At 46.1% G+C, this 21,466-nt stretch overlaps 1 protein-coding gene across 1 annotated transcript in view; it reads left to right on the top strand.

Annotated features, from left to right (window-relative positions):
• The window catches only part of ITGA8 (integrin subunit alpha 8), a 185,851-nt gene that overhangs the window by 28,348 nt on the left and 136,037 nt on the right, over positions 1-21,466 (top strand). Inside the window, exons 5-11 of the mRNA XM_032802185.2 lie at positions 5,640-5,701; positions 12,839-12,884; positions 14,057-14,182; positions 16,617-16,661; positions 18,422-18,465; positions 19,514-19,570; positions 20,768-20,820. Coding sequence (XP_032658076.2) covers positions 5,640-5,701; positions 12,839-12,884; positions 14,057-14,182; positions 16,617-16,661; positions 18,422-18,465; positions 19,514-19,570; positions 20,768-20,820 — 433 coding nt within the window. The remainder of the gene's footprint in view (positions 1-5,639; positions 5,702-12,838; positions 12,885-14,056; positions 14,183-16,616; positions 16,662-18,421; positions 18,466-19,513; positions 19,571-20,767; positions 20,821-21,466) is intronic.

The raw sequence follows: 21,466 nt of genomic DNA on the forward strand, positions 1-21,466 counted from the left end.
AGCCAGGACCGGCTCTAGGTTTTTCGCCGCCCCAAGCAAAACAATTTTGGCTGCCCCCCACCCCAACCCTGGGCTTCCCCCCTCACTCCCCTGCTGCCCCAGCCCTGGGCTTCCCCCCTCCACACACACTCCCCTGCTGCCCCAGCCCTGGGCTTTCTCCTCAACCTGAACTCTCCTGCTGTCCCTGCCCTGGGTCACTGGTAACTCGCTCCCAGGGCGGGTCATTCAGCAGGAATTTTGGATGTGCACAGAACACAGACAGGATTGGTTGCCATATGGTTACAGAACTTCGGTAAAGTGGAACAATTTTCAGCTTGTGTGATTGGAGGATATTTGGATGCATGTTATAAGACTGTCCTACATAAATGAAGAAAAGTTGAGATGACTTTATTATTCTTCTGTTCCACTCTTTGTTTCTATGGGGAATTTGCCAATGCAATATTACTGTCTTCCTTTTAAACAAATAAAACTTTTTTTTTTTTAAAAAGGGCAATAGCTGTTGAAAATAGCAATTCCAGTCCTAAAAACCACTGGGAAGCATTTCTTGCTTCTTCATTTCTTATCCTACTTTTTCTACAGCAAATTACAGTGGATCAGTATATTTGATTTGGGAGAAATGAAGTAAAAGCTGCCCAAATTGAGCTTGAGCGCTCCTGAATTTTGAGGTGTTCAAATCTGGAAGGCAGGTGCTAGATTCCCTTTCTGAATATTAGCTAAATCTGGAAAGGAAAAGTCAATTTCTGCATCCATGGCTCAGAAGTGGAAATCCTCCTACGTGCCTGGTACTGTATCTAAAGCTGCCGAAGTCCCCTAGTAGAGCCTCCCCTCCCTTACTTTTCATTTTAAATTCTAGTGGGATCCATGTACCTCCCTTGCTAGGCTTCAGACAGAGAGGGGCACTGTCCATTTAGTCCAACTAATTCCTTCTTTGGGGGCTGCAAGGTGAGGTCACACCAGTATCCCTAATTAAGTCTGGGAAAGTCTTCTGAAGGAGACATCTGGGGCAAAGCCTTCTACTCCTTGGGCACACGTGTTCCCCATTCACAGTGCCACCCCTTTCGACTCACAGCATGGCTCAGCTACCTCACTCCCTACCCCTCCCTTTCCTGTTGATAGCTGCAAAGGGATTGCTGGGAAATGTAGTTCTTTCCCTGTTCCAGGTCTGGCTCCATAGGCAGGGAGCTAGGCAAGGAAGTACAACTCCCAGGGTCCCATGGGTTCTCAGCTGGATCCCCAGCTGCTCCGTGGCTCCGCTTCTGCAGGATTGTGAGAGGGGAGGAAGTGAGTTTTAAAAAAAAAAAAAAAAAAAAAAAAAAAAAAGGATGGCCAAAATGAAGCCCCCTGGAAATGTGTCATCCTAAGCACCTGCTTGTTTTGCTGGTGCCTAGAGCTGGCCCTGCCTGAAGCCCAACCCCCTACCTCAGTTTCAGAGCCTGAGCTCCCACATTGCTATTTTTAGCGTGCTTGCTAAAATCTAGTACAAATCTGTCAACTCAGACTGCAAGACTCACTCCCAGCAGCTGTAGAGAGACCTGTTAAAGGCTCACTTGTCTGTCGGTAAAATCAATGAGAAGAACCCATTGACTTCATGGGACTTGGATTGGGCCCATACAGAATCATTTCATTGTCTAGCAGTTACTTCTCCCACAGACCAGAAATAGCTGCTGTTTCACAGCTACTTGCCATGTGGTGTTCTCCAAAGCTAGTAGTCAATATTGTGGGCTAGCCTATGCCTCTGGGTGGAAATGCCCCCAGGAGGGCTAAGTTATCTATGTTCAGTTTGTTATTTGTGTAGTGACAACAAATTACTGGGCAAACAAGTAAACAGACATGCCTCCTCCTTTGAAGAGACTACGATAGTGAAATTTGCCAAGTTCCTTCTTGTGGAATTCTAGAGATGACATCATGCCATGCTGTGAGGTTTGCCTACAGGGCCACCCGAGGCAGGGGAACCGAAAGGGCAGTTTTCCTGAGGCCCCTCATTCTGAGTGTTGTGACCTGGTGCATGGGGTGGCAGCACCATTCAAGTTTGACATGGCCGTCCTTTTGTCATGACTAGGTCACAGTGCACAGAGTGAGGTGCTGAGCCCAGTCCCATTGGACTGAAATTACCACAGCTGGGTGAGTGTGGGGCAGATTCACTCTTCAGCCCCATCCACCACCCTCTGGGGCCTCTTTTGAATCCATGATAATTTTGTTGGAAAGGTAGTGGGAGGGCTCAGTTTAGATTTTGCCCCCAAACCTCTGTGTAGCCCTATTTGCCTGCCTTGAGAATGCACACCTGAGATGTGTGCAACCAAGCAGCCCTGTGATTCTTCCTAAGGTCTGCAAGAAAATCCCATGGAACTCAGCACATACGAAGGCGACTGGGATATCTGCATGTAGAGCCAACCCCTCAGCATTACCCGCTAGGTTCTCCACTGCAGAATTGCTCCAGACAGAGCTGCATTACCAAGCATCCCTCTCATGGCCTAGCCCTTACACCCAAACCGCCAACAAGAGGAGAGATGACACCACAGAGTGAGAAGCTGAATCTGTGGGAAAATAATGTACACAAGCTCTGCGCTAGTTCTTGCTGGTGTGTCGCTTTGGCTTTGTTCAGGGATGATGCCATGTGGAGGGACTGTTCCAATGGCCATTCTCACTTGCTGCCCAGTTGTAGCCCCCTGAACCTGCACATTCCCAGGTGCCTGGTGTTCATAGGGAAGGTCCTCTTTAAGGATTTGAGGCAGGAGAAAAGATCGCCACATTCTTCTTCCCTCCCTCCAACAGATATTGGGCAACCGTAGCAAATATACACGAAAATGCAGAATTATATTACAGTTCAATACTGGTTTAACCCAAAATCCAGTCTCTCAAAAAGCTTGGCTTTATGAATTACCTGTGTGTGCCTCAGGGTTGTATAGATAGCCAGGACCTCCTGCAGGGTGGGCTCCTTTGAATACACCCAGATTGACCCACCCTCCAAATCACTATTTATTCAAAACTTTCAAACTTCCTAAGAGACCCTTATTTTTGTATTTATGGCAAATCAAGCTCTTGCAGCAATTCTATGAGTCCTCGCTAAGCCACTTATTTTTGGTTACCCACACTGGTTCGGACAGGATGCCTATTGATTGTGGCCAGAGATCCTGGCTAGGCAGTGAGAGAAGAGTGTCCCAAGTAGTAAATATCATTTTTCAAGATATCATCATTTGGCACCAATCTCATGGCTCTGCAGAGGGCCCTGATTTGTTCATTACATAAAATCCCATATAATTTCTTTTCCTCCTTAGGTGGTTGTGTACCTTTTGCCTCAAGGCTGTGGGGTTTATTTAATTACATGGTATATTTTTTCACAAAAATTCTAGAAAGCTGCTAATTGTAACTAAGCAAACAAGACCACATCCTTAAGACAATAACTGCATAAGCTCACAGCCTCACTACCAGCACCAGATCCTGTCAGACTGCATCCCTAGAACGTTTTATGTGCTGTTGTGATTCTGCTATCCGTAAATACATTCAAACAGGGGTTCTCAATTTTTCCTTTCTGAGGCTCCCCACAGCATGCTATTAAAAACTCCAGGGCCCAACGGGAGAGAGGGAGACTTGGAGGTCGGGCCGGGTGGGTGGAAGGGCCCTCGCACATAGCTGTACTTTGACTTCTATTTTGAGTGAGCAGGGACCAGTGGGGGTTGAGCCAGCTCTGCATGACTGGGTCTGGGGAGGGAGCACCACCTCCACCCCTTGACTCACTCGCCTGTCTGGGATGTGAGGGGTGGGGCACAACCAAAAATTATAACTCAGAGGGAGTGCAGGGAGGGGGTAGCTAGGAGCTATGTGCGGGCAGGGGGGTAGCTCGGTGCAGAGAGAGGGGGTAGCTCGGTGCAGAGAAAGATAGCTACGGGCTGTGTGTGGCAAGGAGGGTAGCTCAGGGTGCAGGAAGGGGGTAGCTCGAGGCTGTGTGTGGGCAGGGGTGTAGCTTAGGGTGCAGGAAGGGGGTAGCTAGGGGCTGTGTGTGGGCAGGGGGTGGCTCGATGCAGAGAGAGGGGTAGCTAAGGGCTGTGTGCAGGCTGGGGGGTAGCTCAGGGTGCAGAGAGAGGGGGTAACTTGGTGCAGGGAGGAGGGTAGCTAAGGGCTGTGTGTGTGCAGGGGGGTATCTCAGGGTGCAGGAAAGGGGTAGCTCATGGTGAAGGGAGAGGGGTAGCTAGGGTCTGTGTTCCGGGAGGGCTCCTCTACAGTTCCTTTCCCTGAGGGCTCTTCCAGCCTCAGAGCTGGGTCCTCCTGCCCAGGCGGCTCTTACCAGCTGCAAGAGCAAAGGGGGCTGGGAGCTGAGAAGCAGCTTCAACCCCCGCATCAGCAGCAGCAGGAGACAAGGGAATTCCACAGCTGCCTACTCCATGACACCAGCCAGAGCAGCAGCTGTCCTGCACTGCCTGGCTCTTGCTTCTTGCCTCTGACCTGGCCAGGGGGCAGGGAGAGAAGGAGGTGGCGAGAGTGTGTGTGGGGGGGGAGCTGCCACAGGATTGCCCTGCTCTTGCATTGTAGATTTTTTTTTGTGAGGGAAAAACCCACATGTCCCTCCAACTCTGCCCGTGGGCTTGGGGCTTCTGCCCTCTTGGAGCACCGAGGCTTGGGGCTCCGTAATTCAGCCCTGCTGCTCCTGGCATCTGTCCTGCATGGGGCGCCAGAGAGTGGGGCTTCAGCCCCGCAGGATGTGCTGGGGCTCGGGCTCTGGGTTTTAACTGTGGGGCCCCTTGATCCCCCTGAAAGGGTTCACAGACCCTCAGAGGGTAACAGACCCCTTGTTGAGAACCACTGCATTAAAACATATTTCTCCAAAATAAAAATTTAAAATAAAATCATATAAATGCTTTTATATTTTCTTCCATCCTCTTTCACTGAAATTTTCTTCCTACTATAACAAACTAGAGTACTGATACAGGAGTTGAATGTGCACTATCACTTTGAATTATGGCGATCAGGCAGTACTACAATATTTAATAAAATATGTACCCACAACGGAAATCTGTAATTCAACACAGTATATGTTTTTTCTTTTTGTTGTTGCAAGTAAATCTGGGTACTAATTATTTCTCTTTGGGAAATCTTGTAGTGATGTAGTGTATGGCAATTCAGAGATTATAAAGTCAGAAGCGGCCAATGTGATAATTTGATCTAGCCTCCTGCATTACAGGCCATAAGACTTCCCCAAATTAATTTCTCTTAAGAGAATGTCTGCTAGGAAAACATCCAAACTTGATTTAAAAATGGCCAGTTATGGAGACTCCCCCATGACCCTTGCTAAGTGGTTCCAGGGGTTCTCTGTTAAAAAATTACACCTTATTTCTAGTCTGAATTTGACTAGTTTCAACTTCCAGCCATTGGATCTTGTTATATCTTTGTCAGCTAACTGATGAGCCCCCTATTATCAAACTTCTGTTCCATATATAGGCATGCACAGATTATGACCAAGACACCCCTTCACCTTATCTTTGTTAAACTAAATAGAGAGAGCTCCTTGTATCTTTCACTATAAGGCATGTTTTCCAATCCTTTAATCATTCTTGAGGCTCTTCTCTGAACCCTCTCCTATGGGAATAAGTAAGTTCTACTCAGGCATTATGAGATCAATAAATATTCATATTTTGATAATGCAGGCAATGCAGACCCTGAAGGACAAGGTTTCTGTCAAGCAGGCTTCAGCTTAGATTTTTACAAGGTAAGAGTCTACTTTTTTAACTCCTTGGATGAAATTTTATGCTAATGTATCCCCATTGACCTCTTCCTTCATCTATTCCAGTCCCCTGACTGGAAATTCACCCACTTCTTGTTTTGAGTAACATTTTTCATGAAGTTGCTGCTGTGATATTATACTCCATATTCTTTATGGAAATATGCTTATGATGTGGATATAACATAACTGAGATATACTTTCTGCAAGATGGCTCATGTAAAGTATCATTGGAAAGGTTATGATTTACTAAATGTGTTTATCTAATTTGTATGCATGTATCATTTTTGTATCTGAAGCTGGGAATATTGACCATGTCTCTGTATTTCAGACGTGCTACATTGGATGAGGCCAAACAATGCTAGGGACTTATGCACACAAACATAAGGATTACCCCAGGAACTGTGTGCAATAAAAACCTCTCAGAGATATCTCTACACAATGGAAACTGTTTGACCCAGATCGGATAGCTCTATACAATAAGATCTGTTTGCCCCAGGTCAGATAGCTCTATATAGTGGGAACTATTTGACCTAGATCACAGCAAAAAACTTTCCAGCAAGTGGGGGGAAGATATAAATGAGGAACAATGACAACATGAGAGGTCCTCACTCTCCCTAGAACAACACACCTGAAAACACCTGAGGAACTAAGACTGAACTGTAAGAGGTAATGGTCATAGAATCATAGGAGATTAGGGTTGGAAGAGACCTCAGGAGGCCGCCTAGTCTCACCCCCTGCTCAAAGCAGGACCAACACCAACTAAATCAGGTTTTTGTGTATGAAAACCTGGGAGATCCAAGACAACTTGTGCCTTAAGAATCTGCCAGCCTGTTTATCACTCAGGGTGAGAATTTGCTAATTTGTATCCTACCTATCTAGTGTGTAAAGCTTAGTTTGCATGTTTTGTTTCATTTGCTTAGTAATCTGCTTTGTTCTTTTTCCTATCCTTTTAACCATTTAAAATCTACCTTTTGTAGTTAATAAAATTTGTTTATTATTAAACCCAATTTATGCAATTTCTAACTGGTAGAGGCAAGAAGTCATGCATATCTCTCTTCTCATTGAGGAAGAGGGTGAATTTTATGAGCTTGTGCTGTACACATATTTCTATACAGTGCAAAACAGAATTATTTTGGGTTTGTCTCCCAAAAGGGGTGGGCACATGAGTTCTGGGGGAGCCCTTTCACATAGAGCTGACTTCAGTCTGTGTCTGCAGCGGGGTGTGATCCTACTTGTCTGTGTGTGCTGCAAGAGGCCAGAGAGCCTAATTCAGCAAAGCAGGAAGAGGGAACCCAGGCTAGTTGAGCAGGAGAGGCTCCGTTAAACCCCAGTACATCAGGTGGCATCCTGGGGAAGGGGGGAGTAACCCCTCACAGCTGTAATTTCTCAAAAGTTTTACAGACTTGAAACTTCCCAGTTTAATTTCAAAAATAGATGAAAGCTGCTACAGATAACTTCTTACTTGTCAGATGCACTTCCACTGACTTCTGAATCCATCCCAGCCTGTGCTATACCTAGGGTGACTGGACAGCAAATGTGAAAAATCGGGATGGGGGTGGGAGGAGGGTAATAACAGTCTATATAAGATAAATGCCCAAAAATCGGGACTGTCCCTATAAAATCGGGACATTGGGTGACCCGAGCTATGGCATTACTGTTGCTCTGACCATCCCAACCTTCAGAAGTGACTAGTGATTTTGGTTGTGTCATGAGGTGCATAGACCTTAGGCAGGCCTGGCAACCAAGGGGTTAATGAAGGAACTGCCCATCAGTGCTGATTGGCAGCTTCAGAGCAGCTGGTTGAATAAAAGAGCTGAAAAGCAGAGGGGTGAGGTGGCTGCCAGAGGAGCCAGCAGACCCAAGAAAGAAGGAGCTGCCAGCAAACTGGTGAGAAGCTGTCTCAGAGTGACAATGACCCAGAGAAGGGACAGCCAGAGCCACAGGCTGCAGAAGCCTACAGAACCAAGGAGGCAGGAAGGAGCTCAGGGTATAGCAGGATTCTGCCTGCCTGGGTTAAGGGATCTGAACTGGAACCCAGTGGAGTAGTTGAGCCTGGATTCCCCTACTGACCCCTTAACAGGGACTTAAGAACCCAAGGAGGTTCCAGGCCTATTGATGGCAAGGGTCTGATTACCCCTGTCAAACATAAGGTCTGGCCTGTACACTCCCATTGGACAGAAATTAACGTCCTTTTCTCCAGAATAGGACTATAGAGATTCAGAGAAGCAGGGTGGCTGGCTGCCCTGCTGATCTGGGCAGATGCTGTGCAACATCCTATTTAACCAAAGGGGGGCACTGGTGTCCCAGCCTATGGGGTGCCTCCATTTTTGTGTGTCCAACTTGAGTCACTCACCAGGGCCTGATTTTTAGAAAGTGCTGTGCATTAGCCCTTGAGTGGTGTGTGTTTGGTTTGTTTTGTTTTGTTTTAAATCCAAGCAATTTATAGGAGGATTCTTTCAACAATAGGCTAATAATTCAATAAAATTGGTTTCTTCTAGGGGGAAAAAGAGCTTTGAAAGTGTGTCCAGTGCATTCCCCTATGCTACCTAGTAACAATACTATGGACCCTAGGAATACACTTTGTAGCTAGTGGGTCTGTACCGCTACTAGACCACCAGGGCTTCACATGTGCATCTAATCACAATAACTGTAGATTGTGTTTCTGAGGGTATGGCTACACTTGCAGCTGTACAGCGCTGGGAGTTACAGCTGTCTTCATACAGCTGTGTAGGGAAAGCACTGCAATGTGGCCACATTTGCAGCATTTGCAGCGCTGTTGGGAGTGGTGCATTATAGGCAGCTATCCCACAGAGCACCTCGTCCCATTTTGGCACCATGGGTTGTGGGAAGGGGATGGAAGGGTGCGAGTCATTCCGCTTCCTGTCCCAATGCCCCATGATGCATTGCTTCACATCCCAGCAGTCACTGTTTTTCCGTCCACGTTTGGCACCATTGTGACTCTCCCAACGGTTTCTGTGCAGTGCAATTTCTGTGGGAAATGGAGCCCGAGCTGCTGAGGAGTATGCTGATGAGTCTCATCAGCACATCACGTTTGGCAGTTGAGCGATTCCTTCAGCTCCAAAGTGAGAGTGAGGAGTCCGATGATGATATCAGTCGCCTGACGCATATGACACTAAATTGCTTGTGGCATTCACGGAAATGCTCAGCACCGTGGAACGCCGCTTTTGGGCTCGGGAAACAAGCACTGAGTGGTGGGATCACATCGTCACGGAAGTCTGGGATGGCAAGCAGTGGCTGCAGAACTTTCAGATGAGAAAAGCCACTTTCATGGGACTGTGTGCTGAGCTCGCCCCAACCCTGCAGCGCAAGGACACGAGACTGAGAGCTGCCCTGTCAGGGGAGAAGCGGGTGGCTATTGCAGTCTGGAAGCTGGCAACTCCAGACAGCTACCGATCGGTCGCAAACCAGTTTGGAGTGGGAAAGTCGACCGTTGGAATAGTGTTGATGCAAGTTTGCAGGGCCATTAATCGCATCCTGCTAAGAAGAACCGTGACTCTGGGGAACGTGCAGGACATTCTGGATGGCTTTGCACAAATGGGTTTCCCTAACTGTGGAGGGGCAATAGATAGGACGCATATTCCTATTCTGGCACCACCCCACCTGGCATCCGAGTACGTTAATCGAAAGGGGTATTTCTCTATGGTTCTCCAGGCGCTTCTGGATCACCGTGGGCGTTTCACTGACATTTACACAGGATGGCCTGGAAAGGTGCATGATGCACGCATCTTTCGGAACAGTGGCCTGTTCAGGAAGCTGCAGGCAGGGACTTTTTTCCCAGACCGGAAGATCACAGTAGGGGACGTCGAAATGCCCATTGTGATCCTTGGAGAACCCGCTTACCCGTTAATGCCTTGGCTCATGAAACCATATACAGGGAAGCTTGACAGGAGCAAGGACCGGTTCAACTACAGGCTGAGCCGGTGCCGAATGACTGTGGAGTGTGCTTTTGGCTGTTTAAAAGGGTGCTAGTGATCTCTGTATGGGAAGCTAGACTTGGGGGAAAGCAGCATCCGTGCGGTTATAGCCGCGTGCTGTACCCTCCATAATATTTGTGAGGGGAAGGGTGAAACATTCAGTGAGGAATGGACCTCCGAGGTTCAATGGCTGGAGGCTCAATTTGCACAGCCAGAGAGCAGGGCTACTAGAGAGGCTCAGCACAGGGCTACAAGGATTAGAGATGCCTTGAGGGAGGAATTTGAGGCTGAAAACCAACAGTAATGTTTGGTGCCTTGCATGGGAGTGAAGTGCAGTGGTTACAACGTTAGTAGGAATCTGTTTTTCCTAAAATGATTTGCAGTGCCTGTTTCTTTCCTGGGCTATGGTGTCTTTCACTTTCTGCAACAATAAAGACTGTTTTCAAAGCCAAGAATTCATTTATTGAAAAGAAAATAACTTTCCTGACAGACACACAACATTTTGGGAACCTAAAAGGGCAGGGGGGGTGAGGTGGTGAACTGTATAGTCAGAGGTTTGAATATGTCCTGTCTGGAGTGCTGTGCAATGCCTGCTGCACTTCAGGATGAAAATACTGCATGGTGCTGGGGATTGAGTGCAGAGGGTAAGGGTCGTAGTTCTCAGGGCTGGTTGGTGAATGTACAGGTGTTGGGGGCAGCTGGTGGTGGTAAGAACCTGGATGCTGGGGAAGGGGGTTTGGAGCTGACATTGGGGCACGAGGGAAAGAGCTTTGGGATGGCGGGGGGTGGGGACCTGCATGGTAGTGCTCTGCCTGCATGGCAACGAGTGACTGGATATAGTCCACTTGACGCGCCAGGATGCTTATCAACTGCTTTGTGCTTTTCTTCTTAGCCGCTGCGTTTCTCTGGTGGATCCTGCTTTCCCTTTCCCTTTCCCTCCAGTCCTGCAGTTTTTTCCTCCAGTCCTGCAGTTTTTTACTCTCTCTGGCAGAGTGATCCATAACTGCTTTCAGCATGTCTTCTTTGCTTTTTGCGGCTTCTTCCTGAGGTTTTGTAGCTTCTGAGCAGTCGATAATACGGGCAGTCAAGTAGTCAAGGACACTTTTCGAAAGGGAAAAATGGCAACAGTTAACAGAGGCAGCATTGTTTATAATCTCACCCAGACAGTTATTCCCACACAGTGAAGGAGTTTACAGTCTTCACTTTAGCATACTTTTCCCATACCAAACAGAGCGCACATAACCTACAGGAGCCACGAAATGGTGAGTAAGGGGGACTGATTGCTTCAGGAATATGCAGGGGTTTCTGTGCATTGGGGAAAGCAAACTGCTGCAGGGGGTATCTACACTGAACAGTCTCTCAACATTTTCCACAGGAGTTAATCCTGGAAGATATCTCGCTGCTGCGGGTCACCTGGGAAGAGCGGGAGGGTCTTCTACAGCAATGCGGATTCGCCCTGGCCCCTATATGCAGCTTGCCTGTGTGCAGCAATGGTCCCCCACCCCTCGCGGCACAGTGGCGCGGATGCGTTAGCCTGACTGGGACAAGGACCACAGTAGCTCTCCCTATAAACTTGCACAAGCGCATTGCCCACGCTCTGGCTGAAACTTTTGAAGAGATTACTGAGGCCAATTACCGCAACGTGATAGACCACATCAATGGGCTATTCCACATCTAGGCATGCATGCAGCCATAACCCCTCATCCTCTCCCGAAACATTTCCATCCTGAAAATAAAAGCCACTTACCGGTAACCTGCTCCTCTGCTTGTCCTTCACCAAGTACCAGCTGCTGCAACTGGTTACCTTCCTCCTGGCTTGAGAAGAGCTCCTGGCTGCATGCCTCCTGGGACTCCAGGGTGTCTCCCCCTACCCCAGTACCCTCAGTCTCGGGTTCCTCCTCCTCCCCCTCCTCTCTGCCCCTCCCCCCTGCTCTGAAGTGTCCATTGTGGTGCTCGGATTGGCAGTGGGGTCACCCCCAAGTATCGCGTCCAGCTCCTTGTAAAAACGGCAGGTCATGGGGGCAGCACCTGAGCGGCGGTTTCCCTCGTGGGCTTTGCAATAGGCACTCCGCAGCTCCTTCACTTTAACCCTGCACTGCACCACGTCCCGGTCATGGTCCCTTTCTAGCATGGCCCTTGATATCTGCCCATAGGTATCTTAATTCCTGTGGCTGAAGCGCAGCTGTAACTGCACAGCTTCCTCACCCCAAACACTGATGAGGTCCAGCAACTCGCCATTGCTCCATGCTGGGGCTCGTTTGGCGTGTGGAGGCATGATCACCCGGAAAGATTCACTGATTGCACTTCACACCTGGCTGAGCAAATAGGAAGGGGATTTTTAAAATTCTTGGGGCTTTTAAAGGGCGGGTCACCTGAGGCCAGGGCAGTAGAGTGCAAACTGATGAGCAGAGTGGCTGAACAGGCATTCTGGGATACCTCCGAATATCTCTGGAGGCCAATTACAGCGCTTTTGGTGGCCACACTGGCGGAGCAGCGCTGCATCACCAGCACTGCAATCATTATACCCCAGGCAGAGCAAGAGTACAGCCAGCGCTGCAGCCAGGGAGATGCAGCGCTGTATGTGCCTTACAAGTGTGGACAATGAGTAAGTTGCAGCGCTGTAAACCCACCACCAGCACTGCAACTCTCCAGTGTAGCCAAGCCCTGAGACACATTGGTATCCATTTTACATTCATGTTATTCTTTTCACCCAATTAGTCTGTAGTGAAGGGATGGCGACAAGGTGGCTGTAGCCATATTGGTCTGTAAAGCATTGCTTTGGCTACTTCGGGCATCACTGATCTCTTTTGTGTTATCTTCATCTTTTGTTTACAAAGAAACAAAACAGTCTTTGAAAAATGTTATTCTGAAGATGCCAAACAGATTATGGCCCTGATGATTCAGGAAAGCATCCCTATTCAGGAAAGACACTTAAGCATGTGTCTTGACTTTAAAATTAATCTCATACTCAACCGCTTTCCTGGAAAAGGGTGGATTAAAGCATGTACTTAAAAAAGTACGTAAAGAAGTGCTTTCCTGCATTGAGGCCTATATCCTGTATCATGACCCTGATTTTCCTTTTGCCGTTTAAATAAAACAGTACAGAAGTTCAGATATAATTGTACTACTTGCTTTTCCTCTGTACCGATCATAATTTAATATTGTTCATTTCTTGTTGTGTTTGTAGAATGGGGACCTTATAGTAGGAGGACCTGGGAGTTTTTACTGGCAAGGTATGTTCACTCACTCAGTTAACATAAACCAAAAAGTAAAGGCGAGGTGTCAGGAGAAATTTCGTCCTGAATTCCTGTTATTTTCTAGATGTAAGGTCATCGGTTTGAGTCTGATGTCTCTTATATATGTGTAAATCAGAATAACTGCTCTGAAGTCAGTGTAGTGACTCGTGTGTTTTTTTAAAAAAAAGAATGAGATCAGAATCGGGCCATGGATTCTATAGTAGGTAAAATGAGGTAAATGTTTTACTGTTGACATTTCGGAACATTTTGCTTCTTAATAGAAAAACGTAACTTTATTTTCATCTGGAATTGAAGTGTCAATTGTGCAATAGAGAGATTACATTGTGTGTAGCATTTTCATAGCATAAGTTACAGTTTGGGATTTTTAGATTGATTTCTGTCCAGACATTTCTAATACCTCATCTCATCATTGTGGTATCATGGTGCCACACGTATAAATGAGACCTGCATTGATATAGGTAAGGGCAGAACATTTTTGCACCTCCCTTGATTTAACCATTGTTACGATAAGGCTCGTTCTTGGTGTCTGACTATCAGGAAGACATTGTCAAGCCATTCAGCAGCTCCACTGTTGTGGTGGACCTGTGTAATGGGTTTTGCATTGTGTCACTGAAGGAGAAAGATTGTGACTCATTTTGACTTCTAATGAGATAGAATTCCATATCTCTGAACTCTCTAGTGAGAATGCACTGCCTGTGGGCTATAGAATCCCATTGAATTATAGCTGTTATGGACAGGCTGTCACTGCAAGAGTATGATCTAGGCCTATGTAGGACTTGAAAGGTCTGGGCCAGCACTTTGAAATGGAATGGAGTTGTGTTAGTTATGGTTAATACTGTATTGTGTTCCATATTGTCTTTTCATTTCTTAGTGATGTGGAAATACATTGGTTTAAATATTCCCAGGAAGCTCCCAGAGTGGCAGTGAGGAAGGATTTTCCTAATAGCAGTGTCTATGCACTGCTCTTCTCTACGGCAGTAGTCTGGCAATGCATTGTTTTGGCAATGGGACAGTTAGTGATGAATTGAATAGACAGTGTCTTGAAACCTACATTTAATCTTAAATCTTAAAAACTGTAGATAACCCTACATTGTAGGGCGTTGGCTCTTCTCTGAATTCATTTGCTCTATGAAATTATTTGAATACAGGGCAAGTAATCACCACCAGTATTGCAGATATCATTACGGACTATTCATTCAAGGATATTCTAAGGAAACTGACAAGAGAAAAGCAAACTGGAGTGGCACCACCTATATATGATGACAATTACCTGGGTAAGATGTACAATGTAGAGGCACTGAACTAATCTGAATGAGAAAGCAAATCCTAAATCATGAAGGCCCCAATCCTGTAAACACTTACACACGTGCTTGACTTTAAGCACAGGAATAAGGAATCCCATTCAGTAATTTGCTAATTACTTTAATGGGACAACTGACATGCTTAAAGTTAAACACAGGATTAAGTGTTCACAGAATCAGATCCTAAATGGCTAGCTAACTAAGATGCTATATTTATACATGGGTTTTAATGTACTTAAGCAAGCATGCTAATTTTTCATGTTTGCACCTTTTTTCAGTCAAGGGGAAATGATTTAGTTTACTGTAATTAGGGACTATTTCAACTGTTAAGACAGGGAAAAGAAACTTCTTTTTTTGTAATGCTTTAGTACAATAATTTCTAAGGGCGCAATTCTGCTCTCGTTGAAGTTAAGGACAAACTATAATTGACTTCAGTGAGAGCAGTAGTGGGCCCTAAGGTGATACAGTACATTCCTGATTTTCCAGCTAGCATGGAGAACATGAATTTTATTTGGATCACTGAAAGGACAGGAGCCATTCAGCCGCAGGATGGCTTCCACCGCGGCCAGAGGCTTGTTGTTATCCTCCTCCTTGCAATCCTGGCTGAGGATCTCTGCTCTGCTCCACTCCCTCCCTCCCATGACAGTGGGGCTGCAGAGGGCTCCCTGCACTGCCACAGGCATCATTCAGCAGCAGGGAGGCCTTCCCTGTGGCCAGGGGCTCATTCTCCTCCTTACAGCCCTGGCCAGGGCTCTCTCTATTATCCGAATCTCTGCATTATCCAAATCCCTTCCTTGTCCCTCAGCATGAGATACGGGCTGCAATGGGCATGTATCTCACGCTGGGGGTTGAGTAAGGGGTTCGGATAATAGGATTTCCAATAAACAGGAGTAATCTGTACATAGAGAAACCTAGATCTCTTTGAGTACATGTTTTAAAAGACAGCTGGTGGCTCCTCTCTAGGAATTGTGTATAATATGCGCATAACTCTGCATGTAACAAATGTTGCTGTCTTTTCAATGATTGTAGAAATGATGCAGTGACGTTTGAAGCAGGGCTGCCCAGAGGATTCTGGGGGCCTGGGGCCGTCGGCGGCAGGCAGCTCCTGTGGACCTGCTGCAGGCGTGCCTGCGGAGGGTCCGCTGTTCCCGCGGCTCAGGTGGAGCATCCGGAGGCGTGCCTGTGAGAGGTCCACCAGAGCCGTGGGACCAGCGGACCCTCCGCAGCCACGCCTGCGGGAGGTCCACCGGAGCCGCGGGACCGGCAAGCAGCAGGGTGCCCCCCGTGTGGCGAAATGTCTAGAGCCGGCCCTGTTTGGCGGCGGGGGGCCCTTCCGTTCCGGGACCCGCCGCCGAAGAGCCCCGAAGACCCACGGCTGGGCCCCCCACCGGCGAATTACTGCCGAAGTGGGACCCGCCACCGAAGTACAGCCTGCTCTTCGGCGGTAATTCAGTGGCGGGGGGCCTCTGCTGCGGGTCTTTGGGGCACTTTGGCGGCGGGTCCCAGAACGGAAGGGCCCCCCGCCTCTGAATTACCGCCGAAGACTGGGTTGCACTTCGGCGGCAGGTCCCGCTTCGGCGATAATTCACTGGTGGGGGGTCCTTCTGCCCCGGAGCGGAAGGACTCCCTCCCCACCGGTGAAGACTGGGACTGGAAGACGCTCCAGGGCCCGGCCCCGCAAGAGTTTTCCATGCCCCTCGGAGCAAGTGAAGGACCCCGCTCCAGGGGCCCCGAAAAACTCTCTTGGGGGTCCCTGCAGAGCCTGGGGCCTAGGGCAAATTGCCCCTCTTGCCCCCTCCCCCCCCCCGGAGGGCCCTGGTTTGAAGGCAGTGATATAAGTCCTCTTACATAAGCTTCGTATTTGGCCTTGCAGTCGTGGGCCCAATCCATTAGCCCTTACTCAGTCAATGGGCATTAGATGCTTAACCTTATGTCCTTTTTAGGGCACTTATTGCCATCTTTAGATGCCTAAATAGCTTTGGAAGTCTGATCCTACATATAACAGATACAATTGTGTGATTATGCATCATAGTGGCAAAAAAGTAATATAATAAAAAAGCTATTATCACAAAAGATGTAGCATTTGCAGCTTATATTTTCATGTGAATTATAAAGTATTAATGCTTAACAGCTGATTTTGGGATGCAATTAAATAGCACCGTGTTTCCTAACGATTTAGGCCTGTAGAATTATTGTACTTTTGAGACTTATGATGAAGGTAGTCATAATAACTTGACAAATGATTTTCCTTCCCCTCTCCTGCCCCCAGTCTTAGATATACTAGTTTATAAAATTTTTACAGAGATTATTGAAACAGAGGACAAATCTGGTTGTCCTTCCAGAAGCATGTTTCTTTGGAAGTAAATGATTTGTCAGGTTTCATGCTTGTAATTTATTCTTAAAACAGGATACTCAGTGGCTGCTGGGGAATTTACTGGAGACCTTGAACAAGGTAAGAAGCAAGTCAAAATATAAAGCATGTGACTGTGCACATGTCTCTTTGTCTATTCCTGTTCTCTAAATGGGAAAATGGGTCTTAAACATTTAAAATGTTAAAGCATGGGATAATGTATCTCTACCCAACGTACCTGGGGGCAAATCTTTCCCTGGGATGGTACAGCAGGGGAAAGCAGAGCTGCAGTAGCCAAAACCTGTGCATCCCCAGCCATAGGTATCTTTCTGCCTAGGATGAGATTACACAGGTAGGGCTGGGGGATAGCACTCTAAGGCCACATCTGCCAGCCAGCTCCAGGTGCTTCTGAGAGAAGCACTGTTCACTTGGGATCTTGGACGTTTCCTAAAAGCTACAGATCATGTCCCTTGTCCCAGTTTAACTGTCCCTCCTCCTAATCCAATGTGTTCTGTTCTGTTCTTGAGTTACTGCTTGTGTAGTGGGAAGAGGATCCCTATACTCTCTCCTCTCCTTGAATCTTACATTTCAGAGCACAGCTGGTCAGGGTTGAACTTTTAATATTAAAAATCTATAGTTAGAAAGAGAGAAAACATTATACAGGCAAATGAAATAAGGAACTGATCTCTTGAATAAGGAAAGGCTTAAAGGCACATGAGCAAAAATGCCTGAAAGAAAATAATGCATGAGCTTCTTTAGAAGTGAAGGCTTTTTTCTTGGATCAAATAAATTCTACAGTGGGCTATTTTGATAACAATTTGCATGTAGATGGCAATTTCATCCAGAAGATTACACACACATTACAAGTTTAATCCAATTATTTACAAGCTACATATCTATGATGGATTCTTCACCAACATAAAACTCGGCTGCCTCTAGGATAAAATGGATCAGCAATGTAACAGAGGACAGCAACAAGCCCTACAAGTTTAGGAGAATCAGTGAGGAAGAATTTTCAACTGCAACTACAGAGAAAATGTTTTGTAGCTAGGCACAGTGTCATTACCCAAATTAGAATTTGGCTTCAACTCTGAGGTTCATGTTGCCCACCTTGTGACTTCAGATTTTAATTGATCTCAAATGGTGAAGACCTTGGTTCTTGGTACATCTGACCTATGCCTCAAGCAGCACAGTTCCCTATTATTATGGTTAATGACTGACTCAAAGCAGCAGACAGCACCACCTACTGAAGTAGCAACACCGCTTCCTTCAGTGTTCAGTAGAGGTCTTGGCCAAATATTGACCAGGCCTGACCCTGTGTAGCTGATATTCGCTGAGCTCCAAGCACGACTGGCGCTAGGGGTTTGAGCACCCTAGGCACACGGCCATTTCGCCTCCCCGCGCGCTGGTCCCCCGGCTCCGCAGTCCTGCCTGTGGACGGTCGGCTGCTCCCGCGGCTCCGGTGAAGCTGCCGCAGTCGTGCCTGCGGGAGGTCCACTGCAGCTAAGCGAGCAGCCGACTGTCCGCAGGAACGACTGCGGTAGCTCCACCGGAGCCACAGACCAGCGGACCCTCCACAGGCACCACTGCGGCAGCTCCACCGAGGCCACCAGCCGCCTTCTCCAGCAAAATGCCGCCCCCTAATAATGCAAGCGCCGGCCCTGGCGCCAAGCATATATCTAGAGAAGCTGATAGACACATTATATAAATTTAATAATGTAATATCAGTTACAGAGGTCTTTGAGACAGCTAATAGGCAACACACTCTGAAATAATAGGGGCTGCATGGTAGCAGAATTTAAGTGACGGTGCTCCAATCAGCTAAAACAGTGTATTCACTAATTAATTATTTATCTTTTCAGAGTTGGTTGCTGGAGTGCCAAGAGGAGCACAGAACTTTGGCTATGTATGTATTGTACCCACATTTGATCTGAAGAGTAATAAAAATGCATAAGCTATGCTATTTTGCAGAGGAAAGGCTAAATCATGTTTTTCTACCACATTGTACCTGCATTCCTTATCCAGGCAAAACTCCTATGGACTTAGACCCTGATTCAGCAAAGCACTTAAGCATGTGCTTAACTGCTTTCCTGAATTGGACTTTAAAGCTCAGGCTTTTATTTATTTCTGAAGTCTGTACGTTCTGTAGACAATTACAAGACTGCTTTGAACTCTTGTGCCAGTATTTCTGTAGCTGCAGACTCAAATCCAAATTCACCCCAAGTCCATGGGTGTTTGATGTGCTGTTCTGATTGTTCCCATGATGAAGAAAGATCCACGTCTGTAAGAAAGATCCTGTAGCTCAGGGACCTTCAGATCTGGCTTTCAGTTCAATGCTTTATGTATGTGTTATGAAACTGTCAGACATGAAAAATCATGGTATAAATTCTGAAGAGAAGAGAGAGCAGTGCAGATTGTGAAACAGTGCTTATCTCCTTATAGAGTAAATACAACAAAAGCCAGGTTTCAGGAACAATCTGCTTGGGAAATTGACAGTTCCCAGCTACAGACCTGACTGTAGTCCTTGCATACCCTAAAACTGATTCCAGATTCTAACATCATATTGCCAGATTCCAACCTCATATTGGAACTCACTGCTGAAAAAAATAGCACCTATCTATGGTACATATATTCTTTCCCCGGATATTGTAGTATTTGAGCACCTTACTGTTTTTAACATGTGGTTCCTTACAACACCGCTTCCAGGCAGGGAAGTACTGTGCTCTCCATTGTACAAATGGGGAAGTGAGGCATAGAAAATCTAAATGACTTGCTCAAGGTCCCACAGAAAAATCTGTGGTGAAGCAGAGAACTGAACTCAGGTCATCTAGGTCCTATGTTAGTGCTGTAACCATTGGAACATCCTTTAACTTTTCTAAATATACCTGTAGTTACATTACAGTATAACTTGTTATGGTGTGACTGGATCCTTTTATATTTTTGTCTGTTTCCAGGTTTCAATTATTAATTCTACAGACTTGACCTTTATTCAGAATTTCACTGGTGAACAGGTAATGTCAAAGATCTAAGCAATAATATACTATCCCTCAGAGGAATATCATTGCATCTAAAATATTATAGTTCTAACAATTTGTTAAGTAATATTTTCTACCCGTTGAAATACATTTTCATAAAGGTGCAGAGGTTTGTCAGGAAAAACAATCTTTTAATGGATATTGTTAGGGGGCTTATTCCTTCGCCCTCTCATTTCCCTGGTCCTTCTCGCATGAACAGAGAGCAACAATACCGAAGTCCAAAGGCGCAAACAATTCGATGTTTATTGGGGTGAACTTCCAGCAAGCATGATTCCAGTTTCCTTCCTTAGTGTCCCCCTTCCCAGCTCTGACACCACAAGCCTTGCCTGTGTCCCCTGTTCCTGTTCCCGCTTCATCCCTGTTCCCGATTTCCCCCTTTAGCAAACATGATTCCCAATTCCCCATGCCCCGGCAGTCCCTGTTTCCCGATTTCCCCGCCCCTTCCTGATTGGACTGCAGACTATATAGTAAAACCTGATGTTTTGCTTAGAACTATTCCTTAACCAATCATTTACTGAAATTTAACTAACCAACCTAACATATTGTAACCATGGTTATTTAACCAATTATAGTTCCACCACCTCTCTTGTTTACACCCAACAAAATTAATTAATACAGCGCAGACAGAAACAATTACAGAACCAGACAGAGCCCATGCAAATAATAAACATACAAAAACAATACAGAAAGTGAGGATTTCACAACTACATCTATTACAGACATAAGGGTTTTCCCAGCTGTGTCTATTGATAAGTGAGTTCTTGCCAGACAGGATGCTTATTCAACCAAGTTTCTCTTTTACATCTTCTAGGCTCTTCCCTTTCTCTGGAGTGATAGGAATATCAGGACAGGATTGTTCATTCCTAATAGCCCAAATAGCACCTTATTTCAAGCCGTGACTAGTTTGGAATATGAGGATGTGACCATTTACACTTCCCAGCTTATGGCTGCCTAACTACATTTTTAGCTGAAGGCCTTAGCCTGTCACAGTAAAAGAAGGCCATTACAGAGACAGACAGTGATTTTTGATTCTTTCTTTTATACCTCTATAACTAGCTAAGTGATAAGAATACACCTAAATTCTTAAAGTATAGGACTTTGCAGACAGGCCTGAATATCTATATCCTAACAGATATGAGATATGAAAATGTGTGTGTTGTTTTTTATTTACAGATGGCGTCTTACTTTGGGTACACCGTCGCCGTGTCGGATGTTAACAGTGATGGGTAGGTTATACAATGCATTCCAATCCCAGTGAAATCCAATAGGAAGTGATTGCCTAACTCCTTCTTTAGTCCCTTTTGAAAATCCTGGCATTAGTTAATAATATTCACACTACATTTCCAAAAGCCATCATGATCCCTTTATATGGAAAAGCCAAAATAAATATATCTGTTAATAAACTCTGTTTTGCTAATGATCTCAGCTGGAAAATGTTTCTTCGACTTCTGTACAGCTTTTCTAGCTCTAATTATCCAGTCTGGGTCTCAACTTTATAAATTCACTCTTCCTTTAAAACTTGATCTAATGGCCTTTGCCAAAGAAGTTTTAGTGGAGTTTTTCTTATTGATGGGTGAGAAGATTGTTTGGAACAATAAGGGCAGAGTTAGAACATCCAAATCCTTTTCAATTTCTCAATATTGAAAGGGGCAAGGAATAGTTGTGTTGGCTGCCTTTGGAAAGAGCTGGGTAAGAGCCAAAAGTAGAATGGTTCAGTCTGCTTCTGTGGAAAAGCAGAGCCGTTTTCTTATAGCCCTGTCCATCTCCCATTGCAGCAAGGGCTGCTTAAGGTTGCTAGCCTGTCCAAAAGGAGCTCAGCTGATTGGTCATGGAGGTCCATGCATACTGCATCATCTTTTGAGGTTTGCAAAG

This window comes from Chelonoidis abingdonii, chromosome 2, assembly GCF_003597395.2.
Source record: "Chelonoidis abingdonii isolate Lonesome George chromosome 2, CheloAbing_2.0, whole genome shotgun sequence".
In the NCBI taxonomy this organism is placed as follows: Eukaryota; Metazoa; Chordata; order Testudines; family Testudinidae; genus Chelonoidis; species Chelonoidis abingdonii.